Here is a 22,758-nt window from a genome sequence, read left to right as displayed (position 1 = left end):
CCGGGGAGGGGACCCAGGCTCCCCGCTCTCACCACTCAGCCCCACTGCCCCCCCCCCCGGGGAGGGGACCCAAGTGCCCGGCTCTCACCACTCAGCCCCACTGCCCCCCCCCGGGGAGGGGACCCAGGTGCCCAGCTCTCACCACTCAGCCCCACTGCCCCCCCCCGGGGAGGGGACCCAGGTGCCCAGCTCTCACCACTCAGCCCCACTGCCCCCAGCCCCGGGGAGGGGACCCAGGTGCCCCAGCTCCCGGCCCAGGGCCCAGCCACGCAGCAGGTGGGTAAAGTCCAAGGCCGGTGTTTGTGCAAGGGGGTCACGGCCCCCCACTGCCCTCCCCCTCCGCACCCTGCCCCCAGCCTGGCAGGGAACCCACCGCCCTGCCGGCCTGCCTGGAGAAGGGAAGGAGATAAGAGGGCACTGCCCAGGGGAAGTTCGCAGCGCTGGGCAGGGCAGGCGGAGAGGGTTACAAACCACACAGAGACCCTGAATTACAAACATTCTGTTATTAGGGGGCAGAGCTGTGGGGTAGAGAATGGGGGAGGGGGTGCACGGAGAGGAAATGAAGATGGGGGGCAGAGATTGAGGGGTGCATGGAGGGAATGGGGCTGCCAGGGCTGTGGGGCAGGGATCAGGGGTGCACAGAGGGGACGAGGCAGCCAGGCTGTGGGGCAGGGATCAGGGTGCCCGGAGGAGAGGACGCTGTGGGGCAGTGATCACGGGTGCCCAGAGGAGAGGACGCTGTGGGGCAAGGATCGGGGGTGCCAGAGAGGAGGGCGCTGTGGGGCAGGGATCGGGGAGCATGGACGGGGGGGCTGTGGGGCAGGGATCAGGGGTGCCCAGAGGAGAGGGGGTTGTGGGGCAGGGATCAGGGTGCCTGGAGGGGGGGCTGTGGGGCAGAGATCGGGGAGCATGGACGGGGGGGCTGTGGGGCAGGGATCAGGGGTGCCCGGAGAGGAGGGCGCTGTGGGGCAGGGATCGGGGTGCCCAGAGGAGAGGGGGTTGTGGGGCAGGGATCGGGGTGCCTGGAGGGGGCACTGTGGGGCAGGGATCGGGGAGCGTGGAAGGGAGGGTTGTGGGGCAGGGATCAGGGTGCCTGGAGGGGGGGCTGTGGGGCAGGGATCAGGGGTGCCAGAGAGGAGGGCGCTGTGGGCAGGGATCGGGGTGCCTGGAGAGGAGGGTGCTGTGGGGCAGGGATTGGGGTGCCCAGAGGAGAGGGGGTTGTGGGGCAGGGATCAGGGTGCCTGGAGGGGGGGCTGTGGGGCAGGGATCGGGGTGCCCAGAGGAGGGCGCTGTGGGGCAGGCGCACAGAGGGGTGGGGGCGGGGCTCTCACTGCCGTGGGCCCAGAGCGCCGTGGGGCTCACTGCAGCGGGACGAAGGCCACGGCGCCCCCCAGCACCTGGCGCAGCCAATCCTGCACCGCGAAGAGGCTGATGTAGAAGTCGCGGGGGACGTGGTGCTTGGGCAGCGGCTTCCTCTGCACCGTGCCCCCCGGCCCCGGCTGGCACGGGCTGGCGGTGCCCCAGCTCACCACGCCCACCTGGGGGGCAGAGACAGCTGGGACCCCACGCCGGGACGGCCCCGCAGCTCGGCCCCCGCAGCCCCCATCTCGCCCCCTAAAGACCTCCCACAACTCGTCCCCCGCAGCCCCCATCTCATCCCCTAAAGACCCCCCACAACTCGCCCCCCGCAGCCCCCATCTCATCCCCTAAAGACCCCCACAACTCGTCCCCCGCAGCCCCCATCTCATCCCCTAAAGACCCCCACAACTCGCCCCCCGCAGCCCCCATCTCATCCCCTAAAGACCCCCACAACTCGTCCCCCGCAGCCCCCCAATTCGGCCCCCAACACCCTCTCGCAACTTGTCCCCCCAACTCTCCTGCCGCAGCCCCCGCAGTCCCCATCTCATCCCCTAAAACCCCCCCAACTCGCCCCCCGCAGTCCCCATCTCATCCCCTAAAGACCCCCCACAACTCATCCCCCACAGCCCCCCAATTCGGCCCCCAACACCCTCTAGCAACTCGTCCCCCCAACTCTCCTGCCGCAGCCCCCGCAGTCCCCATCTCATCCCCTAAAACCCCCCCCCCCAACTCGCCCCCTGCAGCCCCCCAACTCGGCCCCCCAACACGCCTGCCGCAGCCCCCGCAGTCCCCATCTCATCCCCTAAAAACCCCCCAACTCGCCCCCCGCAGTCCCCATCTCATCCCCTAAAGACCCCCCACAACTCGTCCCCCGCAGCCCCCCAATTCGGCCCCCCACACCCTCCCGCAACTCGGCCCCCAACACCCTCCTGCAACTCGTCCCCCCAACTCTCCTGCCGCAGCCCCCACATCATGCTGCCCACAGCCCCCGCAGCCCCCATCTCATCCCCTAAAGACCCCCCACAACTCGCCCCCTGCAGTCCCCCAACTCGGCCCCCCACACCCTCCTGCAACTCGGCTGAACTTGTCCACCACAGCCCCCCATCTCGCCCCCTAAAGCCCCCCTGCAATTCGCTCCCCGCAGCCTCCCAACTCCTCCCCTGCAGCCCCCTGCAACTCGTCCCCCCAACTCCTCCCTGGCAGCCCCCTGCAGCTCCCCCTCCCGCAACTCGTCCCCCCGCAACCCCCCACCACAGAGCGTCCCGACTACCAACCTGGAAGTTTCTCAGTTTCTTCTCCAGGAACAGAGCCCCTCCCGATTCACCTGTGGGGCAAAGCAGAACTCAGACCCCCAGGGGCCAGGCCGGCCCAGCTCTGGGGCAGGTGGGGGGAGGGGGGCCAGGTCACCTTTGCAGGTGGACGCCTCCTCCGAGCCGCCGCTGATCTGCCCCGAGCAGAGGAACCGGTCGGTCACCACGTGCGAGACGCTGGAGACGTTGGCGTAGATCATGCCAGGCTGGATGGCTCCGGCGATGCACGAGGGGCGCTGGGGGCGAGAGCCGGGGGTGGGCGGGGGCCGGAACGGGGCGTCCCCCTGCACGGCCACTGGGCTCCCCGGCGGGGGTCAGAGCCCGGGCGGGGGGATAAAAGCCGGACACGGGTCCCAGCAGGGACTGGGCCGGGGAGGGAAATCCAACGCCAGGCGCACGGTGCCGCCCCGGGCCCCCGGCCGCTTCCCTGAGCTCGGCCCCCACGAGCGCCCGCAGGCAACAGTGGCAGCAGGCGTGTCGGGGAGCGTGCGAGGGAGACCCTGGGCCGGGCAGCGTGCGAGGGCGACCCTGGGCCGGGCAGCGTGCGAGGGAGACCCTGGGCCGGGGAGCGTGCGAGGGAGACCCTGGGCCGGGGAGCGTGCGAGGGCGACCCTGGGCCGGGCAGCGTGCGAGGGCGACCCTGGGCCGGGCAGCGTGCGAGGGAGACCCTGGGCCGGGCAGCGTGCGAGGGAGACCATGAGCCAGGGAGTGCAAGGGAGACCCTGGGCCGGGGAGCGTGCGAGGGAGACCCTGGGCCGGGCAGCGTGCGAGGGAGACCCTGGGCCGGGCAGCGTGCGAGGGAGACCCTGGGCCGGGGAGCGTGCGAGGGAGACCCTGGGCCGGGGAGCGTGCGAGGGCGACCCTGGGCCGGGGAGCGTGCGAGGGCGACCCTGGGCCGGGCAGCGTGCGAGGGAGACCCTGGGCCGGGCAGTGTGCGAGGGAGACCATGAGCCAGGGAGTGCAAGGGAGACCCTGGGCCGGGGAGCGTGCGAGGGAGATCATGAGCCAGGGAGCGTGCGAGGGAGACCCTGGGCCAGGAAGCGTGCGAGGGAGATCATGAGCCAGGGAGCGTGCGAGGAAGACCCTGGGCCAGGAAGCGTGCGAGGGAGATCATGAGCCAGGGAGCGTGCGAGGGAGACCCTGGGCCAGGAAGCGTGCGAGGGAGATCATGAGCCAGGGAGCGTGCGAGGGAGACCCTGGGCCAGGAAGCGTGCGAGGGAGATCATGAGCCAGGGAGCGTGCGAGGGAGATCATGAGCCAGGGAGTGCAAGGGAGACCCTGGGCCAGGAAGCGTGCGAGGGAGATCATGAGCCAGGGAGCGTGCGAGGGAGACCCTGGGCCAGGAAGCGTGCGAGGGAGATCATGAGCCAGGGAGCGTGCGAGGGAGACCCTGGACCAGGAAGCGTGCGAGGGAGATCATGAGCCAGGGAGCGTGCGAGGGAGACTCTGAGCCAGGAGCGTGCGAGGGAGACAAGCATGCGGCCCACGTGCACCCCCCGGGGCACGGCCGCCACCTACCAGCTGGTTGGCCTTGATGCGGACGCTGAGGCTGTCCCCGCCCAGGGAGATGAAGTGGGCAGGGACCTGTTCCCGGCCCAGCAGCTCCCGCTCTGCAGGGCAGAGACCCGTCAGCGGGGGGCTCCGGGGGGCCGGGTGACACGAGGGGCGGCGGCTGTCAGAGGTGAGGGGGCACACGCCCCCCCCTTCGTGGCCCTGAGCCGTGCCAGGAGGCGGGGGGTCGGGCGTGTGGGACGTGCCGGCCCCTGGCTGGCGGCCCCCTGCCCTGGGAGCCGGGTCTGGGGGCTCTGGGGCCCAGCCCCTCCCCCTGAATCTCTGGTGTGCCCCGGCGCCCCACACACCGTGTTCCCGGCACGTCTTTCTCCTCTTCTCCTTCAGCGCTTGGCTGGCCCCCACGGTGCAGGGCAGGCAGATGGGCCTGGGGGCAGAGAGGGGGTTGACGGAGCCGCAGCCACCGGCTGAGTAGCAGGGGGTCCCCTCCTCCCCTTCCCTCTGGGCGCCCTGACCCCCGGCACCCATCGCAGCTTGGGCAGGCGCCTCCAGCCCGGCCCCTGCCCCACGGCAGCACCAAGCACCAGCCGGGCCCGGCCAGCGCCTGTCCCACCGGCTCCTCCCTAGCCCAGTGCCGGGGACCCCACAACCTCCCCCAGAGCTTCACCACCTGGGCAGGCGGGACGTCCTCGTGTCCAGCCTCAGCCGCCCCGGCTGCAGTCGGAGCCCATTGCTGCTTGTCCCGTCCTCGTCCTCCGGCCAAGGGGACAATTTGTCTCCCTCCCTGTGACACCCTTTTAGATACTTGAAACCCGCTTTCATGCCCCTCTCTTCTCCCTTCCAAACTGACCCAGCCCAGTTCCTCCAGCCTCCCCCCTCGCGCATGTTCCTAGACCCTTCCTCAGTCCTGGCCCCTCTCCAGCGTCTCCACGTCTGTCCTGCCACGCGGGGCCCAGGACTGGACGACCCTCCGGCTGAGGCCTGAGCAGCGCGGGAGAACGGCCCCTCGTGTCCTGCTCCCCACAGGCTGCGGGTGCCGCCCAGAGTCACGTCGGCTTTTGGTGCAGCAGCGTCCCGCCGTTGGCTCCTACGTAGCTTGAGGTCTGCTCTGAGCCTAGATCCCTTTCCGCAGGATCCTCCCTGCACAGTCGCTTCCCCTTCTGCGTGTGACACGGATTCCTCCTTCCTCAGTGCAGCACGTCGCATCCGTCCTTGTTCAACATCGTCCGCGGACCTCCGCCCCTTTCTCCAGCGTGTCCAGATCAGTCTGAATTGACCCGTCCCCCAAAGCCCTCGCCGCCCTCCCAGCTGCAAACGTAAGAAGCCTCCTCTCTGTGCCAATCTCTAACTCGTGGATGAAGATATTGACCGGAGCCGGTCCCAAAGCAGACCCTGCGGGACCCCTTGGGAACCGTTAATAACGACTCTCGGAGAACGGTTTTCCAGCCAGGCCTGCCCCCGCCTTCCAGCAGCCTCCTCTAAGTTGTATTTCCCTCGTCTGTGAGTGAGAGCGTGCGAGACCGTGTCGAGCGCCTGCTGGAGTCTAGCTCCAAAGACGGTCGCAGAAAACGGCGTTGGGGGCATTTCTGATCGGGCGTTGGGGGGTGAAATCCGTTCTGCCAGGCTGGTCCCCCCTTCCCTCGGTCTGTGGGGCTTGACGTTTCTCCCTGTGACGGCGAGTCGGGGCCCCCGGCCCTGCAGCCCCATAGCAGCACAAACAGACTAGGGGGGTTATTGGTTTTCCAGAACACAGCACAGCACACACATGATGTGGCTACCGGGGGCAGGGCCAGGATGCCTCAGACCCTAGAGTTAGGGGCCCTCACCCCTAGGATGCCCACTTAGCCTCTTCTCTCCATGCGTCCCCACAGCAGCTGCCCCTTTCCTGAGACCTCCTGTTAGTCTCACGCTCCCTTCCCCGTGTTGTTAGTCCAGCACGTGCGACCAGGCCATTTGTCGGCCCTTCCCTATTGCGTGTCTGCGCGATCTCGCTCCGGGCTGCCGGCTCGGTCGCCGCGCTAGGTGTAACTCACTGAAGGGGGTGGGGTCGGATCGGTTCGGGAATGTGGCCGGGACTGGTTAGTAAAATGATACTAAAATAATTGGTTACGGTCTAACTAAGCAGGACTCGGGTTTCACTATATAAACTGGGGTCCAAGCAGGAAGAAGATGGCAAGTCACAGAAGGAAAGAAGCAAAAGGCTGGAAGATTAGGAACACTAAGAAGAAGGGGGAAGACCTGGAAGAAGAACAAACCTGCAAGAAAAAAACCAGGACGATGCGGCACTTTAAAGACTAACAGGAGGGTTTTTAGGGGATGAGCTTTCGGGGCCCAGACCCACTTCCTCAGATCAAATAGTGGAAGAAAGTAGTCACAGCCATAGATACCAAAGGAGACAATTACAAAAATGAACACATCTGAAAAGGACAAATCACATTTCAGAACAGAAGGGGGATGGGGGAGAAGAGGGGGATTCTAATGATAATCATTAGGTCACAGACATTTACTAACGAGGGGATCTCGTTAGTCTTTAACGTGCTACATAGTCCTGGTTTTTGTTTCAGCTACACCAGAGTAACACGGCTCCATTTCTGTCACTATTCACTGCGAGAGACAGCGTAAGAGCAGAGACTGATCTCGCCCGGCCCACAGGGGAAGTCGGCCTGTACCCGGATGGGGAGCGTGACGCCGTGTGCCTGGCGTGCGCGTTCTGCCTGGCTGGGAATTGTCAGGCACTAGAGGATCAGGATGTTACTGGGTGAGGCTCCTCCAGCGGCTAAAGACCCTGCAAAACCCACCGGAAGATGCGCCCGGAGCCCTAGGAGTGGGTGAGGGTGGGGGGTGAATTCACAGGGTTGCACCCGGAGCCCTAGGAGCTGGGGGAAGGCGGGTGTCCCTGCAGTGTGGAAGGGAGAGGGAAGTGTGTGCGGGTAACAGGGGGACTGGTTAGGTCATTCCGCTCCAGGGTTGATGGGGGGCTTAGAAACAGCTGAACTGGGGAAGGCAGGATCCACTTTCACTCACTGGGGCTGAAAAGGGACCCAGGCATGTGCCAGTGACACCGGGCAGAGCCTGGCACCTCCTGGAGGGGCCATGACAAGTCTGCCTGCCTGCCGGGAAGAGACACACACTGTGTGGGCAGGGGGGAGGGCTGGGGGCTGTTCCCAGAGAGGAGCGGGACAGGACGGAGAGAGACGCACACTGGGTGTGCGGGGGGGCGGGCTGGGGGCTGTTCCCAGAGGGAAGCGGGACAGGACGGAGAGAGACGCACACTGGGTGTGCAGGGGGGGCGGGCTGGGGGCTGTTCCCGGAGGGGAGAGGGACAGGACGGAGAGAGACGCACACTGGGTGTGCAGGGGGGGTGGGCTGGGGGCTGTTCCCGGAGGGGAGAGGGACAGGACGGAGAGAGACGCACACTGGGTGTGCAGGGGGGGCGGGCTGGGGGCTGTTCCCGGAGGGGAGAGGGACAGGACGGAGAGAGACGCACACTGGGTGTACAGAGGGGGCAGGCTGGGGGCTGTTCCCAGAGAAGAGTGGGACAGGACGGGGAGAGACGCACACTGGGTGTGCAGGGGGGGCAGGCTGGGGGCTGTTCCCAGAGAGGAGCGGGACAGGACGGGGAGAGACGCACACTGGGTGGGCGGGGGGGCGGGCTGGGGGCTGTTCCCGGAGGGGAGAGGGACAGGACGGGGAGAGACGCACACTGGGTGTGCGGGGGGGCAGGCTGGGGGCTGTTCCCGGAGGGGAGCGGGACAGGACGGAGAGAGACGCACACTGGGTGTGCAGGGGGGGCGGGCTGGGGGCTGTTCCCAGAGAGGAGCGGGACACGACGGAGAGAGACGCACACTGGGTGTGCGGGGGGCAGGCTGGGGGCTGTTCCCGGAGAGGAGTGGGACAGGACGGAGAGAGACGCACACTGGGTGGGCGGGGGGGCAGGCTGGGGGCTGTTCCCAGAGAGGAGCGGGACAGGACGGGGAGAGACGCACACTGGGTGTGCGGGGGGGGCGGGCTGGGGGCTGTTCCCGGAGGGGAGAGGGACAGGACGGAGAGAGACGCACACTGGGTGTGCAGGGGGGGCGGGCTGGGGGCTGTTCCCGGAGGGGAGCGGGACAGGACGGGGAGAGACGCACACTGGGTGTGCGGGGGGGCAGGCTGGGGGCTGTTCCCGGAGGGGAGCGGGACAGGACGGGGAGAGACGCACACTGGGTGTGCGGGGGGGCGGGCTGGGGGCTGTTCCCGGAGGGGAGCGGGACAGGACGGAGAGAGACGCACACTGGGTGGGCGGGGGGGCGGGCTGGGGGCTGTTCCCGGAGGGGAGAGGGACAGGACGGGGAGAGACGCACACTGGGTGTGCGGGGGGGCAGGCTGGGGGCTGTTCCCGGAGGGGAGCGGGACAGGACGGAGAGAGACGCACACTGGGTGTGCAGGGGGGGCGGGCTGGGGGCTGTTCCCAGAGAGGAGCGGGACACGACGGAGAGAGACGCACACTGGGTGTGCGGGGGGGCAGGCTGGGGGCTGTTCCCGGAGAGGAGTGGGACAGGACGGAGAGAGACGCACACTGGGTGGGCGGGGGGGCAGGCTGGGGGCTGTTCCCAGAGAGGAGCGGGACAGGACGGGGAGAGACGCACACTGGGTGTGCGGGGGGGGCGGGCTGGGGGCTGTTCCCGGAGGGGAGAGGGACAGGACGGAGAGAGACGCACACTGGGTGTGCAGGGGGGGCGGGCTGGGGGCTGTTCCCGGAGGGGAGCGGGACAGGACGGGGAGAGACGCACACTGGGTGTGCGGGGGGGCAGGCTGGGGGCTGTTCCCGGAGGGGAGCGGGACAGGACGGGGAGAGACGCACACTGGGTGTGCGGGGGGGCGGGCTGGGGGCTGTTCCCGGAGGGGAGAGGGACAGGACGGGGAGAGACGCACACTGGGTGTGCGGGGGGGCGGGCTGGGGGCTGTTCCCGGAGGGGAGCGGGACAGGACGGGGAGAGACGCACACTGGGTGTGCGGGGGGGCAGGCTGGGGGCTGTTCCCGGAGGGGAGCGGGACAGGACGGGGAGAGACGCACACTGGGTGTGCGGGGGGGCGGGCTGGGGGCTGTTCCCGGAGGGGAGAGGGACAGGACGGGGAGAGACGCACACTGGGTGTGCGGGGGGGCGGGCTGGGGGCTGTTCCCGGAGGGGAGCGGGACAGGACGGGGAGAGACGCACACTGGGTGTGCGGGGGGGCGGGCTGGGGGCTGTTCCCGGAGGGGAGCGGGACAGGACGGAGAGAGACGCACACTGGGTGGGCGGGGGGGCGGGCTGGGGGCTGTTCCCGGAGGGGAGAGGGACAGGACAGTATACGGGTGGGTGCTCCCAGTGTTGGGCGGAGAATTTGGGCCAGTCGACAGAGGCTGCCGCACCCCGGAGGGGCAGGCCCCCTGCCCCGTGCCCCCTCCTCCCAGCAGGGGGCGCTCACCTGACCTGCCCCGAGAAGCGCACGGCGTGCTGCAGCTGCACCAGGGCCACGTCGTAGTCGTAGAACTCGGGGATGCCCTCGGCGGCCTTGGCCGAGACGTTGTACGCCGGGTGCAGGAGCCAGCGCCGGATGGGGATGTCCTCCCGGCCTGCCCCGAGACACAGCCTCAGCCCTGGCCTGGCCCAGCCCCGGGGCAAGCCCAGAGCCACAGGAGGGCAAGCCCGACTCGGCCAGGAACGAGAACAGCTGGCACCAGCCGCGCCCCTTGGCCCTGCCCGCGGCTCCAGGCCCCCCAGCAAAGGGGCAGGGGCAGAACAAGGAAATGAACAGGCCCTCGGCTCCAAACCCACGCGAGGTGCCGACAACCTGCGGAACTCCCTGCTGGGGGACACGGCAGAGGCATGGGGCTGTGGACAGCCAGGGAGCCAGCCCTGTGCTCCCGCTGTCCCTACCCCTCACGCTGGCTGGCGGAACCGGCCCTTGTTAATTGCCCTGCGCAGCAGACGTGACTGCCAGTGGGTGTGTGCGGTGAGTGGTTAGAGAAGGGAGGGATGAGGGGTGGGAGGCAGGATGCCTGGGTTCTCTCCTGGCACCGGGAGGGGAGTGGGGGCTAGTGGTCAGAGCAGGGGGTGGGAGGCAGGACGCCTGGGTTCTCTCCTGGCACCGGGAGGGGAGTGGGCCTAGTGGTCAGAGCAGGGGGTGGGAGGCAGGACGCCTGGGTTCTCTCCTGGCACCGGGAGGGGAGTGGGGGCTAGTGGTCAGAGCAGGGGGTGGGAGGCAGGACGCCTGGGTTCTCTCCTGGCTCCGGGAGGGGAGTGGGGCCTAGTGGTCAGAGCAGGGGGGTGGGAGGCAGGACGCCTGGGTTCTCTCCTGGCTCCGGGAGGGGAGTGGGCCTAGTGGTCAGAGCAGGGGGGTGGGAGGCAGGACGCCTGGGTTCTCTCCTGACTCCGGGAGGGGAGTGGGCCTAGTGGTCAGAGCAGGGGGTGGGAGGCAGGACGCCTGGGTTCTCTCCTGACTCCGGGAGGGGAGTGGGGCCTAGTGGTCAGAGCAGGGGGATGGGAGGCAGGACGCCTGGGTTCTCTCCTGGCACCGGGAGGGGAGTGGGGCCTAGTGGTCAGAGCAGGGGGGTTGGGAGGCAGGACGCCTGGGTTCTCTCCTGGCACCGGGAGGGGAGTGGACCTAGTGGTCAGAGCAGGGGGTGGGAGGCAGGACGCCTGGGTTCTCTCCTGGCACCGGGAGGGGAGTGGGGCCTAGTGGTCAGAGCAGGGGGTGGGAGGCAGGACGCCTGGGTTCTCTCCTGGCACCGGGAGGGGAGTGGGGCCTAGTGGTCAGAGCAGGGGGGTGGGAGGCAGGATGCCTGGGTTCTCTCCTGGCACCGGGAGGGGAGTGGGGGCTAGTGGTCAGAGCAGGGGGTGGGAGGCAGGACGCCTGGGTTCTCTCCTGGCTCCGGGAGGGGAGTGGGGGCTAGTGGTCAGAGCAGGGGGTGGGAGGCAGGACGCCTGGGTTCTCTCCTGGCACCGGGAGGGGAGTGGACCTAGTGGTCAGAGCAGGGAGTGGGAGGCAGGACGCCTGGGTTCTCTCCTGGCACCGGGAGGGGAGTGGGGCCTAGTGGTCAGAGCAGAGGGTGGGAGGCAGGACGCCTGGGTTCTCTCCTGGCACCGGGAGGGGAGTAGGGCCTAGTGGTCAGAGCAGGGGGGTGGGAGGCAGGATGCCTGGGTTCTCTCCTGGCACCGGGAGGGGAGTGGGGGCTAGTGGTCAGAGCAGGGGGTGGGAGGCAGGACGCCTGGGTTCTCTCCTGGCTCCGGGAGGGAAGTGGGGGCTAGTGGTCAGAGCAGGGGGTGGGAGGCAGGACGCCTGGGTTCTCTCCTGGCTCCGGGAGAGGAGTGGGCCTAGTGGTCAGAGCAGGGGGATGGGAGGCAGGACGCCTGGGTTCTCTCCTGGCTCCGGGAGGGGAGTGGGCCTAGTGGTCACAGCAGGGAGGCAGGCCAGGCTGCGAGAGCCGGGTGCTGCCTGGGTCCTTACCCACTCGGACTCTCCAGTGGGACGTGTCCTGCCACTTGTTGAAGCAGTGCGCGGCCGTCAGGACCCAGCTGTCGGAAATCAGGGACCCCCGGCAGGAATCCACCTTCATTGCCTGCGGAAAGGCAGAGGGGCCAGTGTAGGGGAGAACCCCCCCTCTCTGCAGGGGGGGCCCGGCCGTGCTCCCGGGCCCCAGGGGAGGAGGGGGCGGGCCCAGCTCCACGGACAGACCCACCTTGATGACCACGTGCCAGGGGGCGCGCTGCTGGGCCGTGGCGCTCAGCGAGTTGTTTCCCAGCCCGCATGTGTCGCCGATGTTCCTGAGGTCTGGGGAGGGGGGAGGGTTAATCTTCAGGCCACCCCCATGGGCACCTACCCCTGTGCGGTCTATCCTGGGGCACCCATGGCCCCTGCGCACCAGCAGAGCGTTCCCCAGCTCGGTTCCCCTCCGGGAGAGACCCAAGAGCCCAGCCCTCCCCGTGGAGGGGCCCCTGCTGACCCAGGATGTCGTCAAAGGCAGCCTTGAGGTCCTGGCTGGAGTCCAGCTTGAAGGCATGACGCTCCCCTTCCTTCTTGGACGCGATGGCGTTCAGACCGTCCCAGTCCACGTTCAGCGTCCCGACCCCGAAGGCGTAGATATCTAGGGGGCAGGGCGAGACGGGGGTCAGGGCGCTGCGCCATGCTGTCCCTGGTGGTGGAGACTCTAGACCACGTAGCATGGCCAGAACCAGGTATTAGGGCAGTTTGGAATCCAGCAGGGCTTAGAAATGGCATTGAGGCACCTGGAACCCACCACAGGGAGCCCATGATGAGGCACCTAGAACTCACAATGGGCCGCCTGGAGTCCACAATGAGGCACCTCGACCCGCAACAAGATGCCTGGAGCCCACAATGAGGCTCCTAGAACCCACAATAATGCGTCTGGAGCCCACAATGAGGCACCTCGGAACCATCGGAAGAAAATAATTTCTTATCTACAGCCACACTTTTCTGGGGGAAGCAAGTTCCCTTCCTAGCCAGTCGGGGCTCAGGAGAAGGAGTGTGTTGGCGTGCCTAGACCCATGCGGTGCTACTGAGTGGAGGTGTCCTAGGTTAGGAGGGGCACTGGAGCACCAAGAACGAGCAGCAGCCCACACGGAGGGCAAACAGCTGGGATGTAGACACACCTAGAACCACACTGGTAAAGAACAAGGTGCTGGCATGGTCACAGAGGGGCATTAAATTATCCAGGCCCGAACAGTGTGCTCGAGTGCCATAGTGTGCTGGGCTGGCAGCCTTGGGCCTGGAGTCCCTGGGAACCCTGTTGGGGCACCTAGAACCGAGAGTACAAGAGCCTGGAACCGATAAACCTGGCGCGGGGAGTACGGGAACACATCTAGAACTGGTCGTAAGGCACCTGCAAGAGACATATCATGTGCCTGGAGGCCCCAAGCGTGTTGACTCACCCAGGTAATCGTTCCTGTCTGGCTTGATCTCCAGAACGTCTTCTATTTTGGCCACCAGATGCTTGGGGGGGGGTCCCATGTTGTTCTGGCCTTAAACAACAACCCGCCGGTGGGTGAGAGTGAGGCAGGGGAAGCAGGGCCACATGGGGGGGGGGGGCAGAAAAACCTTTCCCAGCCCCCCGCAGCCCGGATCCGGCGTGCCTCACCGTCTGTCAGCACAATGATGGCGTGCCGGACTTTCTTCCACGTGTCTGGGTTCTCCTTCTCCTGGAACAGGATCATGTTGTAGACCTCCTGTAGGGCAGCGCCTATGTTGGTCCCTGTCCCATTCCCATGTCCTGCAAGAGGATTCAGGCAGCCTTAGAAGCCGGGGGCTACTCGAGCGCCTGGAACCTGCACTGGGCAATGGGTCAGCACCGAGCAGAATCACCTAGAACCTCTACTACCTGGGCATCTAGCACCAATCCACGCGGCTTGGGTTGAGGGGCCTCCAAGTGGTGCCAAGACATCAGAGAGTAACAGCCCCAGGATTGCCGGGAGGTGACTAAAATTCGAGTGAGATTAAGGGTCCGAGATTGACGCACCTAGAACTGAACTTTTCTCCCAATGCCCCTTGACGTTTTCTTTAGCTTGGGGAAATTCTTCCTCCCCAGGCACTAGATTGAACACGAGTAGGTCTGTAGGTCACCACCGACTTCTAGCCACTGACCAATCCCTCGCTCACATTCTAAGAGCCACGCCAGAGCCACGTGGGGGTGGGGGCGATACTCCAGAGGCAGCATGTTACCATTGAGCCTTTTCCAGAGCCCTGACGATGGTTTATTCTTGGCGCGGTGAAACCCACCCCCAATGTCCATCTCCCAAGCTGGAGAGAGGCATGGAGGCACCTGGAACCCCAGCAGGTCCCAAGGTCATAGGCGGTGTAGAAAGACCTAGTGCCCCCCCCCCACGCGGACCTTGGAAAAGCATCTCCCTCTCGGTCTTTTCAATAACTGCATCCGCGTCCTCCGCTTCAGGGTCATAGATGGCCACAATCCTTTTGGGCGTGCTGGCATAGGAAATCACAGAGAACTGGGAGCGGACTGCGAAGCTACCGATCTGGAGCAGGGGAGAGGCAGGGAAAGGGCAGGAGAAGGAACAGGAAAGTCAACTTGGGCAATGAGCCCCTACCTCAACACAGAGACGCCTAGACAAGGCCAGTACCGAGGAACCTAGAGCAGAGAAGGCAGCATCTAGAATTTGCAGTGTCCCCAGCTGCCCTTGTATGTAGAACCAGCATATGGGCACCTAGGACTTCCAGCTGCTGTACAGGCAATGAGACTTCTAGAACAGGCGTAGAGACACCTAGAACTCTCTGCACTCCTTGGTGGCTCTCAAATACCTCGATCTGGTGGGTGGGAAGCCACAATTTGCATTGGCCATGCCTGCCACTGAGACACTTAGAGGACACCTAGAATGCATAGCATTCATGACTGGCCTCGGGTATGTAGCACCTAGAATGTGTTGTGCTCATTGCTGCCATTGAGGCACCTAGAACCGGAACGCACAGGCAGAGAACTTGTATCGGCCAAGTCTGGCAGCGAAGAACCTTCTGCTGACATATGAGCGCCACGAACTTGTGTGGCCACGGTGCCCATTACTGAGACACCTAGAACATGCAGTGGCCATGGTGCCCATTGTAGAAACACCTAGAACTTGCCACTGCCCCAGCTAGTGGTGAGGTGTCTAGAACCAAGGCTATCATTCCTAAGCGTGGAGCTGCCGCTCCCGTCTGGACTCACCCGGTTCACGATGTTCTGCACCCATTCCTTGAAGATCTGGAAGCTCTGTCTGTCGACGCTCTTCGAGGAGTCCACCAGCAGGTAGACGTGGAGAAAGCTGTCATCGCTAAGAATGAGCCTACGGCCCAGGCCCTCAGCTAGGGAGGGAAGGGTTATCGACACCGCTCTGGAGAGAGAGATCCGCTCTGAAATCCACCCCACCTCCCCAACACCCCATGGTACCAACCCCCAACTCCCTTCTCTCCCCACCGCCTCTTGCCACCCCATGAGCCACCCTCTCCCCTTGGCTCCCCCCCAGCCTTCCCCCCTCCCAAGTCAGACTCACGCGTCTTTATGATGGAGCCGTTGTGGCCAGAAGAAGCTGAGGAGGCCGCCAAGCCCAAGACGTTGGAGAAGGAGGCTCCGAACTCAGCACCGACGTCCTCAACCCGGTCGTAGGAGAAAGGGGCTGTGCAGACCGGAGGAAGTGGGGCCCCGTTAGCCACTGCGGGAGGTGGGGGGAGATCCAGGGAGACGGAGGGACAAGGAGAGAAGTGGGGGGGTGGGAAGGGGTCGGGGCTGGACTCACCTCTGCAGCTAGGCTCGGCCCCCGACCACTCCCCCGCCTCGGTGCAGACGCGCTCGGAAGAGCCCACGAGAGTCAGCTCCGGCTGGCAGCGGTAGGCGACTCGATCGCCCAGCCGGTACCGGCTGCCACTTTTCACCGCCCCCGCCGGCACCCCGGGGTTGGGGCAGTGCTCAGCTGGGGGGCAGGGGAGAGAGAGATGAGAATGTCCCCCCCAATCTTTCCCCCTCCGGCCCCTGAAACCCACTTGCACCCCAACCCCCCCAGAGGCTCTCGGGCACACGGGGGGAGGAGGAGGCTCACCTCCGTCGTCACAAGCAGGGGTGCCCCCGTCCCAGTGCCCGGTCGCCAGGCAGACGCGCTGGGCCGGCCCGCGCAGCACGTACCCGTCCAGGCACTCGAAGGTCAGGTTGCTGCCCACGGGGTAGGCGGCCTGGCGCGGCTGGAACGCGCCGTTCTCAAACGCCAGCTGGGCCGGGCAGCGGATCTCTGAAACCAGAGCAGAGCCGGGAAAACCCAGGTGCCCCGGCTCCCAGGAACCCTGCTCTAACCACTCGCTCCCACTCCCTCCCAGAGCAGGGAGAACCCAGGAGTCCCGGCTCCCAGGAACCCCGCTCTAACCACTCGCTCCCACTCCCCCCCAGAGCCGGGAGAACCCAGGAGTCCTGGCTCCCAGGAACCCTGCTCTAACCACTCGCTCCCACTCCCTCCCAGAGCCGGGAGAACCCAGGAGTCCTGGCTCCCAGGAACCCTGCTCTAACCACTCGCCCCCACTCCCTCCCAGAGCCGGGAGAACCCAGGAGTGCTGGCTCCCAGGAACCCCGCTCTAACCACTCGCCCCCACTCCCTCCCAGAGCAGGGAGAACCCAGGAGTCCTGGCTCCCAGGAACCCTGCTCTAACCACTCCCTCCCACTCCCCCCCCAGAGCCGGGAAAACCCAGGTGTCCCGGCTCCCAGGAACCCTGCTCTAACCACTCGCTCCCACTCCCCCCCAGAGCCGGGAGAACCCAGGTGTCCCGGCTCCCAGGAACCCTGCTCTAACCACTCGCTCCCACTCCCCCCCAGAGCCGGGAGAACCCAGGAGTCCTGGCTCCCAGGAACCCTGCTCTAACCACCAGGCCCCGCTCCCCTCCCAGAGCCGGGAGAACCCAGACGTCCTGGCAGCCAGCTCTGTCTCCACTCTAACCACTAGCCCTCGCTCCCATCCCAGAGCCGGGAGAGATCCCAGGCCTCCTGGCTCCCTGCCCGCTCCCCCACCGGAGGAGCCAGGTGTCCGGCGCCCGTACCTCGGCAGCGCGGCTGGCCGCGGAAGGAGCCGCCGGGCGCGTGGAGCCGGGTCCAGCGCCCGTCGTCCTGGCAGCGGCGGCTGCCCACGGGGTAGGGGTAGAAGCCTGGGGGGCAGGAGTAGGTGAGGAGGCTGCCCGGGCGGTACCCGTCGGACAGCGTGAAGGTGCCGTGCCGGATAGCCACGTCCTGGCTGCAGGCGGGGGCTGCATCCCCAGGGGGCTGCCCCCAGGCACCTGCGGGGGGAGGGAAAGAGCAGGAATGAGACACACCCCCCCCCCCCCCGGCAAGGGGCAGCGGCAGCCAAGGGGGGAAGGAGACTGAGAAAACGAACGAAAAAAGGAAAGGGGGGCAGGAAAGGGGGGGCAGGAAAGGGGGAGTAGTGGGGGGCAGGAAGGGGGGGCAGGAAAGGGGGAGTAGTGGGGGGCAGGAAGGGGGGCAGGACATGGGGGGCCCTGGGTTGAGCCCCCCCAAGCCCGGGCCCTACCTGGGTGCAGGGCGAGCAGCAGGAGGGTGCACAGGGGGGGGCCCATGGCGAGGGGGGGTCCTGCTCCCAAGGCAGTCACTGCGTTATGGGCCCCCCCCACACAGGGAGAGAACCAGGCATCCTGGCTCCGCCCCTTGCCCCGCCCCCTGCCAACCCACGCGTCCTGGCCCCGCACCCTGCCAACCCACGCGTCCTGGCACCGCCCCCAGAGAACCCAGTCGTTCTGGCCCCGCCCCCTGCTAACCCACGCGTCCTGGCCCCGCCCCCAGAGAACCCAGGCGTCCTGGCCCCGCCCCCTGCCAACCCACGCGTCCTGGCCCCGCCCACAGAGAACGCAGGCGTCCTGGCCCCGCCCCCTGCCAACCCACGCGCCCTGGCCCCGCCCACAGAGAACGCAGGCGTCCTGGCCCCGCCCCCTCAGCACGCGTTGTGGGGGAGGGGCTGTGGGAAGGCGGTTTCCATGGTTACTTAAAGGGCTGTTTAAAAAAAAAAAAAAAGCTCCTGCCCCGCCTTTTGGGCGCCGGCGCCGCGTGATGACATCACGGCCCTTAAAGGGGAAGGCGCGAGAGAGGGAAGGGGCCTTAAGGGCCCCCCAAAATCCCCCAGGGAGCCCCCAGAACTCCCACAATGCACCGCGCTGGGTCCCCCCCACTGTACCCCATCCCACAATGCACCGCGGCTCCCACTCCACCCCCCCCCGCACCCCCTCCCACAATGCACCGGGGCAGCCAGTTCCCCCATGTACCCCCTCCCACAATGCACCGGGGCTGCCAACCCCCCCCCCCCCGCGCACCCTCCCAGTGTCCCAGAATGCAGCGGGGCGGCCAGTCCCGCCTCCCATATCCCACAATGCACCGGGGCGGCCAGGTCCCGCCTCCCATTGTCCTCCCCCCTCCCCGCGCCGGTGACTTTCCCTTCGGCGGACAAAAAACCCGCGCGCCGGCCCCGCCCCTTTAATCCCCTCGCCCCGGGGTTGGCTCCGGGGTCGCACAACAGCGAAAGCCCCGAAGCGGCGCGAGGGGCGGGACCGGGCGCTCCAGGTGCGGGGGGTGCAATGAGGGGAGGGGATGGATTGCTATGGGGGAGGGGTGCAATGAGGGGAGAGATGGGGTGCAAAGGGGGAGGGGATGGGTTGCTATGGGGGAGGGGTGCAAAGGGGGAGGGGATGGGTTGCTATGGGGGAGGGGTGCAATGAGGGGAGAGATGGGGTGCAAAGGGGGAGGGGATGGATTGCTATGGGGGAGGGGTGCAAAGGGGGAGGGGATGGGTTGCTATGGGGGAGGGGTGCAATGAGGGGAGGGGATGGGGTGCAAAGGGGGAGGGGATGGATTGCTATGGGGGAGGGGTGCAAAGGGGGAGGGGATGGGTTGCTATGGGGGAGGGGTGCAATGAGGGGGGGATGGGGTGCAAAGGGGGAGGGGATGGGTTGCTATGGGAGAGGGGTGCAAAGAAGGGAGGGGTGCAATGAGGGGAGGGGATGGGGTGCAGTGGGGGAGGGGTGCAATGTGGGAGGGGATGGATTGCTATGGGGGAGGGGTGCAATGAGGGGGGGAGGGGTGCAAGGGGGAGGGGAAGGAGTGCAATGGGGGAGGGGTGGGGTGAGGGGGGAGGGGTGCAAAGGGGAGGGGATGGATTGCTATGGGGGAGGGGTGCAATGAGGGGAGGGATGGGGTGCAAAGGGGGAGGGGATGGGTTGCTATGGGGGAGGGGTGCAATGAGGGAAAGGGGGTGGGGTGGGGTGCTATGGGGGAGGGGTGCAATGAGGGGAGGGATGGGGTGCAAAGGGGGAGGGGATGGGTTGCTATGGGGGAGGGGTGCAATGAGGGAAAGGGGGTGAGGTGCTATGGGGGAGGGGTGCAATGAGGGGAGGGATGGGGTGCAAAGGGGGAGGGGATGGGTTGCTATGGGGGAGGGGTGCAATGAGGGGGAGGGGTGCAAAGGGGGAGGGGATGGGTTGCTATGGGGGAGGGGTGCAATGAGGGGAGAGATGGGGTGCAAAGGGGGAGGGGATGGGTTGCTATGGGGGAGGGGTGCAATGAGGGAAGAGATGGGGTGCAAAGGGGGAGGGGATGGGTTGCTATGGGGGAGGGGTGCAAAGGGGGAGGGGATAGGGTGCAAAGGGGGAGGGGATGGATTGCAATGGGGGAGGGGTGCAATGGGGGAGGGGTGCAGTGGAGAGGGGAGGGAGTGCAGTGGGGAGGGGTGCAATGAGGGGAGGGGAGGGATGGGGTGCAATGTGGGAGGGGACGGGGTGCAATGGGAAGGCTAAAAGGGGGAGGGGATTGGTGCAATGGGGCGGGAAGTAGTGGGGGTTGGGTGCCTTGGGGGTGCAGGGGAGGGGTACAGGAGGCAGTCGGGGCGCACAGGCGCAGGGCCCGCAGGGAGGGCGCGCCGGACCCTGCTGGGCTGGGGCGGGGTGCGCAGGCGAAGGGGGGAGCCTCCGGTCTCAGCTCACCTTGCTGTCTCTGCCTGCCCGCAGCCCCCCCCTCGCCCCCCGCCATGGCGTCGGGCGTGGAGCTGCTGCGCTTCCAGCTGCCGGGCCACGAGGCGGCCACGCTGCGCAACATGAACCAGCTGCGCTCGGAGGAGCGCTTCTGCGACGTCACCATCGTGGCCGAGAGCCTCAAGTTCCGGGGCCACAAGGTGATCCTGGCGGCCTGCTCCCCCTTCCTGCGCGACCAGTTCCTGCTGAACCCCTCCTCCGAGCTGCAGGTCTCCCTCATGCACAGCGCCCGCATCGTGGCCGACCTGCTGCTCTCCTGCTACACCGGCGCCCTGGAGTTCGCCGTCCGCGACATCGTCAACTACCTGACGGCCGCCAGCTACCTGCAGATGGAGCACGTGGTGGAGAAGTGCCGCAACGCCCTCTCCCAGTTCATCGAGCCCCAGATCGGCCTCAAGGAGGACACCCCGGCCAAGGGGGGCTCTGCCCCGCCCCGCCGCCCCCCGCCGCTGCTGGCCCGGGCGCCGGAGTGGGCCCGCAAGCGCCTCCCACCCCGGCCCCTCAAGCTGGAGCTGGAGGAGCTGGAGCTGAAGGACGAGGAGGAGGAGGAGGAGGAGGCCTACGGGGACGAGGACGCCGTCTCCGACATCTGCATCGTCAAGGTGGAGTCGGCGCTGGAGGTGGCCCAGCGGCAGAAGAAGCAGCAGCAGCAGCAGGGGGGGGGCTGGGCCAAGGAGGGGAGCCCGCCGCCCAGCTGGGCCAAGGCGCCGGAGCCGGAGGAGGCCCAGGTGAACTCCACGGTGGCGGAGGGGCCGGTGCCGGAGGCGGTGGCGCCGGAGCCGGCCCCACAGGGCGTGGTGAAGGCCTGCTACAGCCTGGCGGAGGACGCGGAGAGCGAGGGCTTGCTGCTCTTCCCGGGCGGCGGGTACGGGGAGGAGGGGGGGCGGGCGCCGGGCCCCCCGCCGCTGCGCCCGGTGCGCTGCGCCAAGTGCCAGGAGGCCTTCCAGGGGGTGGAGAAGCTGGTGTTCCACATGCGGGCCCAGCACTTCATCTTCATGTGCCCCCGCTGCGGCAAGCAGTTCAACCACAGCAGCAACCTCAACCGGCACATGAACGTGCACCGGGGCGTGAAGTCCCACTCCTGCGCCGTCTGCGGCAAGAGCTTCACCCAGAAGTCCACCCTGCACGACCACATGAACCTGCACAGCGGGCAGCGCCCCTACCGCTGCTCCTACTGCGACGTGCGCTTCGCCCACAAGCCCGCCATCCGCCGCCACCTCAAGGAGCAGCACGGCAAGACCACCGCCGAGAACGTGCTGGAGGCCAGCGTCTCCGAGATCAACGTCCTGCTGCCCTAGGCCGCCGCCGGGGGGCGGGGAGCAGCGGACACCTGGGGGCCCTCGGGGAAGGGAGCGGGGGCTAGTGGTTAGAGCAGGGGGCTGGGAGCTAGGTCTCCCGGGTGCCCTCTGGGAGGGAGTGGGGTCTATTGGTTAGAGCAGGGGGGCTGGGAACTAGGTCTCCTGGGTGCCCTCAGGGAAGGGAGCGGGGGCTAGTGCTTAGAGCAGGGGCTGGGAGCCAGGAGGCCTGGATTCCCCCTGGCCTCTGGGATGGGAGTGAGGGCTAGTGGTTAGAGAAGGGGGCTGGGAGCCGGGACACCGGGGTTCCCTCCGGGCTCTGCAAGGGGAGTGAGGGCTAGTGGTTAGAGAAGGGGCTGGAAGCCAGGACTCCTGGGTTCCCTCTGGGAGGGGAGTGGGGGCTAGTGGTTAGAGTGGGGGGGGGGGCTGGGGGCCAGGATGCCAGGATGCCTGGGCAACGTTCCCTCTGACCTCTTCTGTCCATGTGTGAAATAACTTTTGCTCTGTGCACCAAGGCATGTGTACCTGTGCACCACCAGCTGGGGGTGCTCTGCCAGGCTCTTGTGGGTGGCCGCCTGGGCCCCGCTCACAGGGCACCCTGCCCCTGCGTTGTTTCCTGGCTGTGAGAGGGGCTGCCGACAAAGGGCTTTGATGCCGGCAGGGGAGCATCCAGACTAGCGCGCTGAGCGGACAAACAGCTGATCAGCCATATAAATGTAAATGAAGCCGCGATCATTTAAATCGCGGCTTCATTTGCCTTTGCCTATGTGTCTAATCTACATGCCTCTGACGACAGGTATGTAGTCTAGACACAGCCCTGGGTTCTTTCCCTGGCTGGAGGGATGCACAATAGGGCCTAATGGTTAGAGCAGGGGTTCCTGGCGAGGGGAGGGGAGGGATCCCAGTGACCAAAGACCGGAAATGGAATCGTGATGTCCCCGGTTTTGCCCGGGGTGTGCAGAGGGGCTGGGCAGCCCAGGTGTGGGTCGGAGTTTGGGGGGGGCTGTAGTGGGCGTAGGCGTTGGAGTATGTAATGGGGTGATTAGCAACCTCCACGTAGCCAAGGGCAGATGTAGCCACTAGCAAGTAGAGGGGGGCTGGCTGGGTGGGAAATGGGGCAGGAGGCTGTCGCCTGGGGGGTGATGGGTGCCCCCTAGAGTGGGGGCCGGCTGGTGGAGCGTAGGGTGATTCCTTCCGGGGGGGGCCTTATGACCAGTTTTTAGATTGTTTAAAACTTTTTTTTAATAAAAAGAAAGAAAAGAAAAGAAGTGTCCAAGCTGTGTTCTGTGGGGCGGGGATGCGAGGGGGCTGGGCCCGGACTTCAGGGTTCTCACTGGGACGGGGGGGGGCTTGGGGCCAAAGAGCTGGCTCGGGGGTGCCCCCCAGTAAGGTTCTGGAGGAAGGTGAGAGCCGGGCTCGGGGCCAGCCAAGGGGGTGACAGTGCTGGGGCCATGCAGACCAAGAGCTGCCTCCAGGCTGCTCCACCAGACGGGAAATACCTGCAGCCACTGGGGTACCCTGCTGCCCTGGAGTGTGTGTGGGGGGCTCCACTGCCCCCCCCCCAGCACAGCCAGAGGTAAACGGGAGGGTTATTGGGTCCCAGGGACACAGCGTAGCCCAGACTTGTTACAGGCAGCAGGAGCAGCCGGCACCATCCATCCTGGGGCGAGGGGGCCCCGGAGCCAGCGCCCTGCCCCCTCCACCGGCCGAGAGTGACTCCCACCCCCAGCCCTGGTCCCCACTTGCAGGCAGC

The 22,758-nt window shown here is 66.7% G+C and overlaps 2 protein-coding genes across 2 annotated transcripts; one reads left to right on the top strand and one right to left on the bottom strand.

The window, feature by feature from the left end:
• Nucleotides 1-488: 488 nt before the first annotated feature.
• On the bottom strand, nt 489-17,365 carry C2 (complement C2). The gene is made up of 18 exons (XM_075918260.2): nt 17,208-17,365; nt 16,723-16,956; nt 15,740-15,925; nt 15,440-15,613; nt 15,197-15,319; nt 14,872-15,008; nt 14,047-14,188; nt 13,297-13,428; nt 13,091-13,180; nt 12,145-12,285; nt 11,881-11,972; nt 11,649-11,760; nt 9,627-9,774; nt 4,529-4,605; nt 4,188-4,279; nt 2,767-2,905; nt 2,634-2,683; nt 489-1,538 (listed from the first exon to the last, which is right to left on the bottom strand). Exons 1-18 carry the CDS (start codon nt 17,251-17,253, stop codon nt 1,359-1,361), a joined length of 2,295 nt encoding a protein of 764 aa, XP_075774375.2. The 5' UTR covers nt 17,254-17,365; the 3' UTR covers nt 489-1,358.
• Nucleotides 17,366-18,057: 692 nt separating this feature from the next.
• Nucleotides 18,058-22,219, top strand: ZBTB12 (zinc finger and BTB domain containing 12). Its single transcript, XM_075918262.2, has 2 exons — nt 18,058-18,247; nt 19,687-22,219. Exon 2 carries the CDS (start codon nt 19,707-19,709, stop codon nt 21,006-21,008), a length of 1,302 nt encoding a protein of 433 aa, XP_075774377.2. The 5' UTR covers nt 18,058-18,247; nt 19,687-19,706; the 3' UTR covers nt 21,009-22,219.
• Nucleotides 22,220-22,758: the final 539 nt, after the last annotated feature.

This window comes from Pelodiscus sinensis, chromosome 19 (genome assembly GCF_052426305.1).
Source record: "Pelodiscus sinensis isolate ZL-2025 chromosome 19, ASM5242630v1, whole genome shotgun sequence".
In the NCBI taxonomy this organism is placed as follows: Eukaryota; Metazoa; Chordata; order Testudines; family Trionychidae; genus Pelodiscus; species Pelodiscus sinensis.
This window is presented reverse-complemented; position numbering and strand designations above follow the sequence as displayed.